This window comes from Notolepis coatsorum (assembly GCF_963971535.1).
Source record: "Notolepis coatsorum genome assembly, chromosome: 13".
NCBI lineage: Eukaryota > Metazoa > Chordata > Actinopteri > Aulopiformes > Paralepididae > Notolepis > Notolepis coatsorum.
This window is the reverse complement of record NC_140177.1, coordinates 87,300,729-87,317,172: the sequence shown is the minus strand read 5'-3', so window position 1 is coordinate 87,317,172 and position 16,444 is coordinate 87,300,729. Positions and strand designations below refer to the sequence as shown.

The window sequence follows — 16,444 nt, the reverse complement described above, 5'->3', positions numbered from 1 at the left end:
GGACCACTCTGAAACTATACAATATTCATGATGGGATAACACGCGAACGTACATGAACACATTTATTCTTTTTCACATGTTGAACTAGGGATAGTTACTGTCAAATGAGCCATAGTATTGTCTCCATAGCTATAATATAGAATATAGATATAGCCCTGCAAACACCACAACGCACAGTGAAAATGCCTATATTTTAGCGTGGCGCATTTACTACAGGATGAGGATAATAGCTGACAGAGAAAGAGTTAATAATGTGCCCAAGGACAAGGCGCTGAACCCCAAAACTGATCCGGGGGATCTTGCACTCTGATCTCTCTCTGATGAAATACATGTGTGTGGGGGACTGTGTGCGTACTGTATGTGTAACTACAGTAGGAGGGATACTGTACGTGGAAAGACACATTTTAATTGCCTCGTGTAAATTGACATGAAAGGGATCTTAATCTTAATAACTTATCGTAATACTGAGGTTCTCTTGGGGAACTGGGCCAACATCAGCGCTGGACCAAAGCCTTGAGCTTGAAAAGTTCACATTTTGAATAACTATTGTTTTTCTTTACTATAGTCACAATTGCACTATTTTGGCATCTGGTCAAACACGGATCTCTGGCAGCTATTTTCTTCCCCCAATGGTCAAACAATGTCGCAGCACCAAAACAGCTATGATGAGAAGTAATCAATGTCAGCACACTTGAGCAATCGCAACACTGGAGTTGTGAGGCAATTACCACCCACTGTGTGAGCTAGCTAACAATAGCCTGGGGCACCGGGCCCTCCCCTGACACTGAAGCAGATGTGTACCGTAGATCACACCTAATGGTGGTTTGATGACTTGTTGAACGTACGGTAGGCTGCGTTTACAGAAGGGAGAGCAAATCTGTTCAACGCTTGAAGGCAACCATTTCAACTTCTCAGGGCACTCTGAGCAGGGTACATTTCTCCCAGCGGAGAACCGTGGGAAGATCAGGGTTGTATTAAAAGCGGAGAGTAAGATGGAAATTGCTTCTAATTCCAAGGCTCCCATACATTTATTTAGACCAGAGCTGTCCAGCATTTTTAACACGTAACACTGGTGGGGGGCCTTGGCCCAAATAATGTGACTGAACATTGTTAATTTCATAAATGTAACTTTAGGAACACGCCAACATTTTGGGAAATTAGCTTATCGTCTTCTCCAGAGAGAGACACAACAATAGATACCAGTTTCCCCTCTGTGTGTTCAGTAGAAAGCTATCTGTCTGCATGTTAGCCTAGCTTAGCACAATGAATGGAAGCGGACATGACCGGTTAGGGAGGCCTTGGCTAATTAGTTTCACCTGCTCCTCTTACAGTACTACGGCACAAACTGCGGTAGACATTTTATAATGTACATGTGGTTCTGATTAGAAAACATTTAGCAAACATTTTTCATTCTGAATACTTATCCACAATTTAGGGGGGGGGGGGGGGGGGGGAGTGATGTCACATAAGGCCCGTCCGCCCGGTCCTGTTTCAATGACTTTCCCTACGAACTTTATTTCACATCAACAACAACTTACAATCAAAGTCCGTGTCCTTGGAATTGTAACCAGAGACATCTGTTTACCTTCTAAGAGGAACAAAACAAAAGTCAGAGACGTTTCATTGAATCAAAAGGGCTGTTTGAACCGGGCTGTTTTGCCCTGACGATGGTTCCTGTGGGAGAAACTATAAGCCTACTGTATGTGGTCTTGTGCTTGAAGGAGTGTCTGGCAAACCTGTACACAGTATACAGCATAATGAATTATGAGGGCATTTACACAAAACATACTGTACAACGAGATCCAGCAGTAACGTCTTTCTTTGATCTTAAGACTCCTCCATACTTTGAATGTGAAAGGACACAATGGCAGACCAGACCACCGGCTTTGATTAGATGGTATTTTCACTCATATATATATACATACGTACGTACGCACACACACACACACACACCACACACACCACACACACCACACACACCACACACACACACACCACACACACACCACACACACAACACACACACACACCACACCACACCACACACACACACACACACACACACACACACACACACACACCACACACCACACACACACACCACACACACACACACACACACACACACACACACACACACACACACACACACACACACACACACACACACACACACACACACACACACACACACACACACTTTGCCTCATGGTACAGTATAACACATTTTAAATAATGAATTGAGAAATAATTGACTGGTCAGCCATTATAAAGCATTATAGGCATTATACTCCAAGTCATATCACTTGACCACATGTCATTGTAAGAGTACTTCATTATGTGTTACGGACACTGCTGTCGTGTGTCAGGAGATATTATAGTCATCCGTACATGGCTGCATCTTTATGCGTTCACGGCAATATTATGGCTACATTTACAACTCTTACCAATAGGCCAAGTCTTACTACATGCCAGTGGGATGCACTGTAGAGAGAAGCTCTTTTTAAAGACCAAGGCTTATGGTGCCTATTGAAAGACACTGGCACTGTGGTACTAGTTTTGATTACATAGTGATTTATTAGATTGAAGGTATTCTTTGACTCTTCAATGTTTACTGTCAGAGCCTTTGACTGTGACAGAACCCAGGGTGTTTTGTCTGCAATGTGGGTTCATTTTCTGGTTTACAACTCTTAACACCGCTATCAAATACAGTGTGGAAAATCTCATACAAGCACTCAATGACTCTGTAACATCATCAACCCATCCATCTACACCAGTGGTCACCAACCTGTCGATCGCGATTTGAGACTTTCCCTGTAGATCTTTTTTATTTAAATTTTTTTAAGATCTTTCCCTGAGTCCACATTACAGTTCTACTTTTGTTTTGATGTGAAAAGTGATGCTGCACTTAGCACTGACTGCACTTAGCACTGACTGAGAAAGTACACATTACAGTTCTACTTTATAAAATGCTAATTGTAAATGTTTGTCAATGTTAATAATATGAGAAAGTCCACATTACAGTTCTACTTTTGTTTTGATGTGAAAAGTGATGCTGCATAAGATGACTGCACTTAATAGCACTGACTGAGAAAGTATTACAGTTCTACTTTGACGTTTTAATGTTGGACCAAAGCATTGCATGTAATTAGAATACAGGCAAATAAAAGTAATTTAGTTTAAAGTACTATCTTGGCTGTCTTTTTCTCTCAACGCTTCAATAGGTAGATCTTGCCTTCACCAAAAAAGAAAAAAAGTGATCTTGGGCTTAAAAAGGTTGGTGACCACTGATCTACACTCATTGCACACACATCCACATGCACACACTCACTTTAAACAAAGACTCACCTTAACACTCACTTTAGACACTTTAACACTACATTATATTTATCCATTATTAAAAGATTTGCACTACATTAATTCCTCATTTGCATTTACACCTTGCCTTAAACGTGTTGTACCTCATTAAGTCTGCATTTTTACCTCATTGTCTTTCACTGTACTTAGATTGTACTTAGGTTGTACTTTAGTTTGTATATTGTATAGTGGTATTCCTCCTTTACCTTTTTACTGTATGAAGCACATTCTCAGGGGCTCATACAGAACAAAGCATTTCACTGTGAAGTACATGTATATTTATATGTGACAAATAAAAAAAAAATTAAACAAACTTGAAACTTGAACTTGAAAACTATATGGCTTTGTTGAGACTGTAGGCAAAAGTGGCACACATCAGATTTTATTTCGCTCATATGCGACTCAGATCTGTTTTCTTCATAACAGTGTGAACAACAGCACAACATGGAATCTGACCTGACCTAAGAATGGCGCTGCTCCGACCGGCCGCCTTTCTGTTAGCTCTGTCGAGACTGTGCTTACTTTTGTTAATTTTTATAGTGTTAAGAGTTTTATTTGCACCAACTGTTGGTGCATTATATGTGTATTACCGTCAGTCACTCATTGACATTGGATTAAGGAAAACTTACCGACTGGATTGCTCTCTGGATCGGATTGCTGAACAACAACAGTGGCCAGCGGAGATCTTTTGTTGCGGCCGAAGCAAGGAAAAGGCGCGACGACGAGGTAGAAGAGCTGGGGTCCGAAACAGATTGAGATCCAAGCGACACAGAACCACATTGCCCAGCATATTGTTGGCCAATGTGCAATCGATAGGAAACAAACTGGACGACATCAGAGCACGGATCCAATTCCAGAGGGACATTCGGGACTGCAACGTCCTCTGTTTCATCAAGACTTGGCTGACTCCAGATGTCCCAAACCATGCAATAGAACCGGCAGATCACTTCTTCGTTCTCCGCAAGGACCGAACGGCAGAAGAATCACTAAAGACGAGAGGAGGCGGCATAGCTTTCATGGTAAACAAGGAGTGGTGCGATATAGGCAACGCAAAGGAATTGTCTAACCACTGCTCCCCAGACCTGGAGTATATCACCATCAAATGCAGACCCTTTTTCTCCCGAGGGAATTAGCGTCCATCATCATGATCGGAGTGTACATCACACCACAAGCGAACACTGGGGCAGCACTTTCAAAGCTACACGACGAGGTAAACAAACTACAGATAGCTAACGTTGACGCTGCCATTTTGGTTCTGGGCGATTTCAACAGCGCGCGTCTTAAAAAGGTGTTGCCGAATTTCTATCAGCATGTGACCTGTCCCACCAGAGGCGAGAACATATTAGACCATGTATACTCGCAATTTAAGAATGGGTACAAGTCACAGGCTCTTAGTCCATTCGGTATGTCCGATCACGCCGCCATCTTTCTTTTGCCAAAATATAAACAGAGTCTTAAGCGAACGCCGGTAGTATCGCGAGATGTTAAGCGTTGGACTGTGACGTCAGAGGAGATGCTTCAGGCTGCGCTGGAATGCACAGACTGGAATGTATTCCGTGATAACACAGCCAATATTAACGAATACACTGAAACGGTGCTTGACTTTGTCTGTACTCTGGTAGAAAAAACAATCCCCTCTACCACAATTAGAATCTACCCAAATCAAAAGCCCTGGGTAGATAAATCTGTCCGTGAGGCTCTGAAAGTGCGCACCTCAGCCTACAACACCGGGCTTGTGACAGGCAACATGGATGAACACAAGACGGCAAGCTACAACGTCAGGAGAGCAGTAATAGAGGCAAAATGGCGTTATAGGGATAAAGTTGAACTTCAGTTTGAACAGGCTGACTCTAGAGGTATGTGGCAGGGCCTCAGAACAATGACAGATTACAAAGGCACCTCCCTCAAACTGAACAGTGACATCTCCTTAGCAAATGATCTCAATACCTTCTATGCGAGGTTTGAGGCTGTGAATAACAACACCAGCCTACAAGCCACGGCAATGGGGAGGGGGGGGTCTGCTGAGGGAGATTCAGTGTTCAGAATAACAGAACATGAGGTGAGGAGGACCTTTAAGAAAGTGAATATCAGGAAGGCAGCAGGACCGGACGGCATCCCCGGCCGCATCCTAAAAGTCTGTGCCGAACAAACTGGCCCCGGTATTCACTGACATCTTTAACCTGTCCTTAGAACAGGCTGTCATCCCCACCTGTCTGAAGAAGTCCACCATCATCCCTGTACCCAAAAAATCTACGCCCGCTTGCCTCAACGACTACCGCCCTGTAGCTCTCACCTCCATAGCCATGAAGTGCTTTGAGAAGCTAGTGAAGGGCTACATCTGTTCCTCCCTCCCCATCAACCTGGACCCCCTGCAATTTGCATATCGCCCCAACAGGTCCACGGAGGACGCCATAGCCCATGTGCTGCACACAGCAGCATCACACCTGGACAAGAGGCAGGGGAACTATGTGAGAATGCTATTTATCGACTACAGCTCAGCATTCAATACCGGAGTCCCCTCCAAACTCATAGCCAAGCTCAGGGACCTGGGCTTGAACTATGACCTCTGCGAGTGGGTCTTAGACTTCCTGACGGGCAGACCCCAGGTGGTGAGAGCAGGCAACTGCACCTCCTCATCCATCACTCTCAACATAGGGGCCCCCCAGGGCTGAGTCCCCTCCTCTACTCCCTGTACACACATGACTGTGTGGCACAGCGGAACAACAACACAATCATCAAATTGGCTGATGACACAGTAGTGGTGGGCCTGATCTCTACAAACGACGAGAGGGCCTACCTGGAAGAGGTAAAGGTTCTAGCGGGATGGTGTCAAGAGAACAGCCTCTCCCTGAACGTCAGCAAAACAAAAGAGATGATTGTGGACTTTAGGAGGTCGGGGGTCAGGGACTACAGCCCCCTCAGCATCGACGGGACACCGGTTGAGTGAGTGAACAGTTTTAAGTACCTTGGAGTCCACATATCCGAGGACTTGACATGGACCACACACATTGACAGTGTTATCAAGAAGGCACGACAACGCCTCTACTTCCTTAGGCGCCTAAAGAAGTTCCAAGTGAGTCAGAAGATCCTTAAGAACTTCTACTCATGCCAAATAGAGAGCATCCTGACTGGCAATATCACCTCCTGGTTTGGGAATAACACTGCACAAGACTGTAGCAGACTACAGAGAGTGGCCCGTTCAGCCGAACGCACAATTGGAGGGGGGCTTCCCACTCTCCAAGACATTTAGCTGCATGGGGAAGGCTAAGAGAATAATCAAAGACCCCAGCCACCCAAACAACTGCCTCTTTGAACTGCTGCGGTCAGGCAAGCGATACCGGAGTCTCATGGCAAGCACAGAGAGACTCAGAAGGAGCTTCTATCCCCAGGCCATCAGGATGCTCAATGAACAATAACACTATGTAACAAACTATCAAATACACCCACAGCACACACACCCACACGTACACACTCACTTTAAATGGACAACTCACTGTAGCACCCACTTTAGACACTTAACACACTTTATGTTACTGGTAGAAGATTTGAACACCACCTCTTACCTCATTGCACCTCACCACCACAAGGTGGCACCACAAGCTAAGCTATTGTATATTGTATATCTCATTTATATTGTATATTGTTGTAACTCAGTTACCTTCTCTACTGCATTGTATATATATACTGTATATATGTATATTGAACACTTTTGTTTTGTTTACACTTGACTGCACACATACTTGACTTTCTATTTTATACTTATATTATACTTATTTTATACTATCTTTATTTTATCTAGCACAGGAGCAAAACAGAAAGAAGCATTTCATACAAAGTATTCTGTATTTCTGTATGACAACTAATGAAGAAACTTGAACACACACACACACACACACACACACACACACACACACACACACACACACACACACACACACACACACACACACACACACACACACACACACACACACACACACACACACACACGTACAGAAGTAGCAGCCATTGCTCCACATAATTAAACATAATAAAAAATGTTGGCTCTCTTTATCCTCATCCTCATCCTTGTTATCATCTGCTCACAAATCCGCTGGCTACCACTGCATATCAACTTATACATGAAACTGTAAACACAGTTACTTCCGTACGACAGCATGTGACATCTTTGTTATTGTTTTTTTGCGCATGCAATCTGATATTGGTATATTGTGAACAAAATCGGATCTATAAATTAATAATAAAAGCAATAAATTGGAATTGTCACTGAGGCTTGCAGTGTGAACGTAGAGAGAGACCTCAGGAACGTAGCCTATGAGTGACAGAATCAGCCTGAGGAGAGGAAGAGAATGAGTAACGCTCTCCCTTCCCTTCAACAACTAACACTGAGCAAAACACTTAACCACCAACTGCTCCAGCGGAGCGGCTCCCTCAAAGGCCAGCGGCTGACTCTGGTTTAGGGCTGACCCCAATTAGTTGAATAGTCGACTAATCGATTGAAAGGAGCCGTAGTCGACTGCCAACCTCTTAGTCGAATGCAAAAAAAAATTAAATAAATCTTTTTTTTGTATTATTCTTTCCAAAAGAAAAGAGGCCTAGAAGCGTGGCTAACGCTAATGGCACGCATACCAGAGGCTAACTGCCTAAGAAAACAGGTACAGAGACACTGAAAGAGGATTCATCCATCTAATGAACAGACTAGACAAATATCAAGATGTATCCATCAGTGGACCAATTGCATGCTTTCACAGAGGACAAGAAGCCTTCAGTCGACTCCTTCAGACATTAAAGGTCAACCTCCACGTTGTATTTTTGTTCAATAAACAATGTGGACTAGGCCAACAGTGGCTTTCATGAAGAAGGGAAAAAAAAGTATTGAAATTGACCCAGTTTTAGCGTTTTTATCAAACATTTTGTCTGCCCAACACAATCACCACGCACGTGCATATTTTAATCAATGGTCCATAACGTGCGTGTGTAATCGAAATGATCGTCACAACAGGTGCAGGACAACAGGGGGCTCACCAGGGGGCGCTGAGAGTCACACAGCTAGTGGCAGGCAGAGAGCCTTGCTACCATAGATATATGCTTGCTACTACTAGCCGAATGAAAATGTATCTGTTTCACCTCACTATTGCTCCGTGATTATAGCCATCCATCCATCTCTAAAGCTAACCACTATTTGTAAAAGCCACAACCACGTTACCATATTTGTAATAATGTAAATTATTGTGTCTTCGTTGTACACTATTGTGTTTATAACGTTAGTAGAGAACATAGCTTAGCTTGGTAGCTATTGTGCTAACAATAACTGCCCACTTTGACAACCTAGGATGGCTTAGAGTAGACGACAGAGTACAGCAACTTGCAATGGGCCTGGTCTACAAGATACACTACGCGACCAAGGTACCCATGTACATGTCAAAATACTTCCCAAAGGTCAGTGAATACCACGATCACAACACCAGAGGGAGCTCCACAAATCAGGTAAAACCCAGATTCGGCTCAAACAAGGGACTAAACACGTTTCGCAATTATGCCACATCAATGTGGAACGCCCTGCCTAAAGCTGTAAAGGAATGTGAATCACTACCCACCTTCAAAAACACTCTCAAAAAACACCTACGTGAGACTGCAATTCGAAACTGGCCCCTACAAATGTCCTAACCTAGTTGTACAGTAAATGACCAAGTAAGGCTTTGTCAATATTCCAATGTACAGTGTAAAATGTGTGTGTGTCCCCTACCCAACCCCCCCCCCCCACCTCCAATGTACAGCCCTCACCCAACCCACCCAACCCCACCCCACCAACCTCCTCCAATGTACAGTTTCTACGCCAAATGTATATACACTCCTTTTCTGGACACTTTTGTATCACAAACAGTACTGTATTTGCAAATCTGATATGTCATAAATGTATAGATGTAGCAGTACTGTCTATCTGTATGTCATGTATGTCATATATGTTATGATGAATTGAAAATGGGGGACCCTGATGTAAACAAGACGAAAGTCTTTCTTTGGTCTGCATCCCCTTAACAATTGTATGTATTGAGATGTACTGTACTGTACCCATTCTGCAATCTGTTAATAAACTTTTCAATCAATCAATCAACATATCCCGACATCCGGCTCGCTGGCCGGCATGAACGGCCGACCCAAAATGGTTCTCTCCTCTCTGTACACCCCGTCCCCACGGGTGCCCTGCCGGGGGGCCCATGGACGCGACGGCGGCGGCAGCCGTAGGGTGCTCGAGCCCGTAAAGGCTAGTGTTACACGATAGCTATGAGCTAACTAGCGCTGCGGCCGCCGCTGTTGTCGAGTCCACAAGCTCCTCCGCGGGGACGGGGGCACACAAAGAGGAGAGAACCACCCGCAGGGACGGCGGGCTATAGGCTAACGTCAGTGAGTGTAGTGGTCCCGACTGCGTGTAGCAGGGACGGCGGAGATATAGGCTAACTGTGATGCACCGAGTGAGCCACCATTGATCTAGTACTATGACCCGGACGGACATAAGGCATACGTTTCCTGAAGTGACGTCACGGCCGTGCTAGGCATAGATATGTGCTAGGTGCTAGCGTCTGATAAGCTTTTAGATTCGGCTCATTAATATGCACCTGTTGTCCTGTTGTGACGTCGGCGTTTGATAAGCTTTTTTGATTCGCGCGTGCATGTTATTCGTGCGTGGACCTTTTTAACTCTTTCAGAGTGGCATTTCCGGTGTCAAATGGAAAAAAATAAATAATGAAATTATATACCAATGATGTAAACTACCCATAATTGATCAGTAGGGTTTAACCTGGAGGTTGGGCTTTAAGCACGCCCACAGCCCAAATGGAATGATAAAAAAATTTAAAAAAGAAAAGAAAAGAAAAAGAAAATGTTCATAGGCCTACTTCTTTAAAAAAGAAAAAAAAATGTTGACTAATAACCGACTATCGGCAGATTTTGGCGACTACAAGTCGACTATACAAAACCTTAGTCGGGGACAGCCCTACTCTGGTTGTACCGGACGGCTCGCACTGTACATGTAGGTGTGAATGCATGGAAAGACCCTCTCTAAAAACGGCATTCGGATCACTTGACAATAATGTGGGGGATTTGATATTGATATAATCTGAATTTTGCTTCTTGGAGAATGCCACATACAAGCCCCTAGAGGGTTTTTAGGCAATTCTCCTTCACATTTCTTTGTGGATTATATTGTATTATATGTAATTGTTTTTTTTACATGTGCAAATAAACAAAAGAAAGAAAGAGAAAGTGAAGCAAATCATCGCATTTTTCTTTTTAAAACTAAATGTACACCTTTTAGATAAGACACAGTGTCATAGAGAGTACACCACAAACACACACCAACAAATAAATGCAATACAAAATAACGTGTAGTACTACAAACCATGCAACCACGACTCAATTATACAGTATATAAAGAGATATATAAAGACTATACAGCATATATTTTAGGCCTACCTGGGGCCTAGTTCATCCTCGCATCTCCAGGTGAACTCTCCGAAGCTCTCGTATCTCTGGTTGTAGTGGTAGAGGACTCGGTGGAGCGCGGGGGCTCCCAGGTCCATCAGCGTGTTGTAGGCTGTCTGCTGCTCCTTACCGCTGGTGTAGCCATTGAACAGGTTGTAGATCTTATCTGCTACCTCTGTATAGGGAACACGGGGTCAGGAGTCAAGAGAACCAGAAGCCTAATGACTTCAAAAAATGGCCCGATCCGTGATCGCCATCGAAAAACACCGTCACCCCCCACCACTATTCAAGTTTTTTTTTTTTTACGTAGGGATTTACTTTTGGATGTTGCTTTTTTTACGCGGAAGTCTCTCTTAACTTCCTGGGGATAAAACACTTTCCCATCTATCCTTTATTATTATTTTTTGGGGGATTTTATGGAACCCAGCAGTGTTTTCGTACAAATGGGATTAAGAATGTGGGGAGTGAACTCTCCCTGAGCATTTTACTCATGTTTTCAGACAGCGGCGCTGATGGACTGGGAAGTGAGAGGAGAAATATGTGTGACAGCGCGGCCGGAGCCAAAACTCAAACACATACCAGTCTGTCATGCTGCTTCCGGGCCTCACACAGTGGCTCCCAGAGGTCACATTTGGCTTTTTGTACTTTTTCGCCCGCCAAAGTTTTTCAGAGAGTGATGAGCATTGAGGGCGATTTCACTGCATTTTATACTTCTGGTCGTTCATTTTTAAAAGACCAAAATCAGTGGCGTCATGCCCATTCAAACATTTCAATGTGGTGACACAATTTATTATGTCCTTTTTTTTTTTTTTTTTTGACCTCAGTGTATAAAACTAGCTATTGTGACCTCTAGCATAAACACAGCCTTGTGAGTATTTACAACCAGAAACTAGAGACCTATGACATTCAGAGGATATATGGCTTAATAATAATAATTAATACAAAAAATATAAGAAATGTATTTGTATAACACCTTTCATACAATAATTGCAGCTCAAAGTGCTTCACAGCAGAAAAAAGACATACAGTACATAATTGTGATGGGGTTTTATAGGTTGGATAAGTGGCATAGGGGCAATATGTGAGAAGTTCAGAATAGGTATTGTGTAATACAAACACATCACTTTGTGAAGGCAATTGACTAGCCAGCCCACTCTCAGTAGAGTGCAGACCTCCAAGGCTTAACAATCTCCCCACTTGACACATGCAATCATTTACTGGGTATATAACAGAAACAAACAATTATGCCATGACTTTTCAAGATCTCTTGTTCTCAGTTTGGCCTGGTGGTGGCGCTAGGGTTCATGAGTGTGCACAGCAAATGTTATGGTAATCTGGCCATTACTTTTTGAGATATCATTTCTCAGTTTGGCCTGATGGTGGTGCTAGAGGAAATGGTTATGGCTTTAACCAAAATCAAAAGGTTTGTTCATCATTCGAGAGGTCATAAATATTCACAGCAAATTGTGTGACTGTACAACTAACAGGCGAGGAGACGCTCATTTGAAAGTGGAAGGTTTGGCCTGATGGTGGTGCTAGAGGAAAGGTCATGGGGTCACCAAAATAAATAGGCATGTTCCTCTAGGGGTGAATGCAACTGTAATTTTGCAACTGTAGGTCATTTGAATTTTTTGCCCCACACTATAGAGATCATGCAGTCACCAAAACATGTTCTTCCTCCTGGGGTCATGAAGGTGCACAGTCCTACATTTAATTGCAATCCAGCCATTACTTTTCAATATATGGTGTTAACACCCACACACTTTGCCTTGGTGGGGGTAATGCACATAATCACTTGTGCCTCCTCATGCTTGCTGTGTTGACAATTTTGATTGCATTGACAACGACTAAAACTAAAGACATCTTCTGTACATTTTTATTTTGGTTTCAACTACTTCAGCTGTTTATTTCAGTAATCACCTGTTTATTTTCTCTTCAAACTCTGATCTGATTTTACTGCTTTTACTTTAACAGATTACTATTACTTTACCAGTAAATTTCAATCCAGATTGAATGTGTGGACTTAATGGTGCATTCCATCGATGTTGTAACTAAGAAAGAATCCGACCTCCTACTTGGAAAAATGCAATAGAACGGCCCTCAGAGTTCCAAAGGTTTTCCAAGGTGCAGTTACCTGATGTCTATGTGGGGGCCTACAGTACACTATGAATGGTGAACAACATCGGTCTAACGTGTTTGTAACATTTAGAAGACAACTGAAGCTAGATTCTCACATCAATACCAGTGTGGTGGCCCTAATTCAACACATAATATACAGTATATGCTGCTCAGAGACCAGCCACACAAACGCCAGCTTATGTGCCTTCTCCCTTAGGAGAAGAGGAAAATGGAGGACCCTGATGTAAACAAGACAAAAGTATTTTTCTGGTCTGCATCCTCTTAGCAGTTGTTAGTATTGAGCTGTACTGTATTGTACCCATTCTGCAATCTGTTAATACAGTTTTCAATCAATCAATCAATCAATCAATCAATCAATCAATCAATCAATCAATCAATCAATCAATCAATCAATCAATCAATCAATCAATCAATCAATCAATCAAGCAATCAATCAAGCAATCAATCAGGATAAACTACATATTTGTACATAGCTACGGCTTCTCCCTCTGTATTTCTGAGCTGGACATTGGAATGCACCACGGTCGTAATCCCAACCTCCGACCTGGGAACTTCTGACCTCCGACTTTGAATGGAACGTGACGTTACTTTATGACTTTATTACACTACTTTATCCTCTGCAACACGTATCCCCCCCCCCCTTTGGACAAGAGAGAGTTGTCTTGGAGTATCTCCTGCAGTACAATCTGGTAATGTTTTGGATGTTGTTGGGAAAGGTTTCTTGACTCACTCACCTTGTGCTTTGACATCATCCACAGCTGGGCAGGGTGTCTTGATGGTCACCTCGCTGGGACTCGAACGACGGCCTGTGTTGTCTACTGCCCACAGTCTGAACCTAGACACACACACACACACACACACACACACACACACACACACACACACACACACACACACACACACACACACACACACACACACACACACACACACACACACACACACACACACACACACACACACACACACACACACACACACACACACACACACACACACACACACACACACATACAAGATCCTTATTTGACCCAGTGTCATGAACATATATAGTCTTGTCCCCTGGGGATCCACCAGAAGTATATGGCCTGCAGACCATTCAGGGTCCCGGGGTCTGTTTATTATTTCTGATTCATGCTGTCGCCAGTCACAGTTTTGTTTTCTATATTTTTCCTCACTTTCCACTATCGCAGAGAGCAGTCAGTCAATAAGACAGGCAGCACTGCCTACTCGCCCTTAAAATACACACTCATTAGACATTAGCGCAGTGTGTCAGAGTTGGGTCTACAATGTACAGAAGAAGAAGCTTCTATCCCCAGGCCATCAGGCTGCTAAACGAACAATGAACACTACACAACAACAACCATCAAACGCACATAGCACACACATCCACACGCACACACTCACTTTAAACAAACACACTGTAGCACCCACTCCACACACTTTATAGCACACACCCACTTTAAACAAACACACTGTAGCACCCACTCCACACACTTTATAGCACACACCCACTTTAAACAAACACACTGTAGCACCCACTCCCCACACTTTATATTTATTGATGAAGGATTGCACTACAACTCGTACACCTTACTGTAAATTGTACCTAAATTGTACCTCATCCCATTTCTGCCTTGCACTATATAGTACTGTACATTAGTACACTGCATAGTATTGTATATTATATGGTAACTCAGTTACGTCTATTCTGCATCGAACATTGTACATATGTCTATACTGAACACTGTGACCTCATTTTCTACTTCTAAATTACATGCTATACTATGTTATTTGATACTATCTTGTCTAGCACAGTCTCTGGAGCGTAACAGTAAGAAGCATTTTGTATGAAAGTATTCTGTACTTCTGTATGACAACTATTAAAGAAACTTGAAACTTGAAACTACAGTAAATGACCATGGAAGGACCACTCACAGCTACAATCTACACACAATATGTACCATTACTCTATTTGAAAAAGGAGTGATGACAACTATGTGTCCTACAGAGATACAGCCATTTTGGGGCAACACAATTTTTCACTTTGAATCCTTACAGCCATCACTACTATATCAAAATAAGAATTAGAATCTCTTCATTACCAACATTTTATTATTATTATTTTATTATTATTATTATTATTATTATTATTATTATTATTATTATTATTATTATTATTATTATTATTATTATTATTATTATTATTATTATTATTATTATTATTATTATTATTATTATTATTATTATTATTATTATTATTATTATTATTATTATTATTATTATTATTATTATTATTATTATTATTATTATTATTATTATTATTATTATTATTATTATATGTACCAGGATTTTCGTCTCTGCATTGAATCCATCCTAACTAGTTAGGAGCAGTAGGTGGCCATAGTACAGCACTGGGGGACCCTCTTCAGTTGTGATGCTGGGGCCTTGGTCGAGGGTAATTGCAGGAGTCTCTAACTACTGTAGCCTCCAAGTACCCCCACACAAGCATGGGGAGAACATGCAAACTCCACACAGTTCCAACCACTGTGTCGCCCAATCCATTATCCCAGTAGCCAGTTTGTATCCCTGTATTGCCTCAGAAATTAAGCCCTTGTATTCATGACCTTTGGAGATGTCTCGGATGATAATGTGAGCACCTCTTTCCCTGGTGCAAGGATCACACTACAGCCAAAGCTGATGGTAAGGCATTGCTACAGTTTTACTGGATTCATATTCCCATCTAGTGGCCGACAATAGAAACTGCATCCACCTGCACGTCATTAAACATTTTTTATGTGTTGCCATGAAATAAAAGGCTTGAAGAGAGAAAGGTAATTGAAATACCACAAGAAGTGTGGTTTTAGACGGTGACAATTTAACTTTTTGGGGGGTAATGATGATAATCAAAGCATTTTGACGCTTTCTAACCTGACATGTAATGTGTTCTGTGTCTTGAGAGCTTGGCCACTTCGCTTCCTGAGAAGCTCTCCCAGATCACCCAGCGGAGAGCAGACCTCCCTGGAGTTGGGCTGCAGGAAGTTACCACAGTTGAAAAGACTTGAGGAAATAGCGTCTGCAGGTCGCTAGAGGTGAGGAAACTCATCCGGCTGAGTTTATCGGGGATAAGGCCAAGCTCTTGAGACACGAAACACACTGGTACAATTTATGCCAGATTCTTGGATCCTTTGGAGAGCTGAAATGTGTTTTTTTGTTTGTATCTAAATTATATAGAAATACTTAAATAAATAAAACAAACAAACAAATAAATAAAACATAACTCCACATAAAACGATGCAAGATGTCCCTTAAAAATGTTTTCATATATCTACAGTATACATACCCCCCCCCCCCCCCCCCCCCAACATATTTTAGAGGAGTGGCCTTTGTTGCACTAGAGAAAACACCCAAACCGCATCCCCCTAAACACTCATCTCCCAAAAAAAGCTATCTGTGCATCATCCTG

At 42.5% G+C, this 16,444-nt stretch overlaps 1 protein-coding gene across 1 annotated transcript in view; it reads right to left on the bottom strand.

Moving 5' to 3' along the window:
• astn1 (astrotactin 1) overlaps nt 1–16,444 on the bottom strand; it is a gene marked incomplete at both ends in the record, with an annotated part of 1,409,859 nt that overhangs the window by 103,712 nt on the left and 1,289,703 nt on the right. Inside the window, 2 exons of the mRNA XM_084327731.1 lie at nt 10,831–11,014; nt 13,713–13,813. Coding sequence (XP_084183857.1) covers nt 10,831–11,014; nt 13,713–13,813 — 285 coding nt within the window. The remainder of the gene's footprint in view (nt 1–10,830; nt 11,015–13,712; nt 13,814–16,444) is intronic.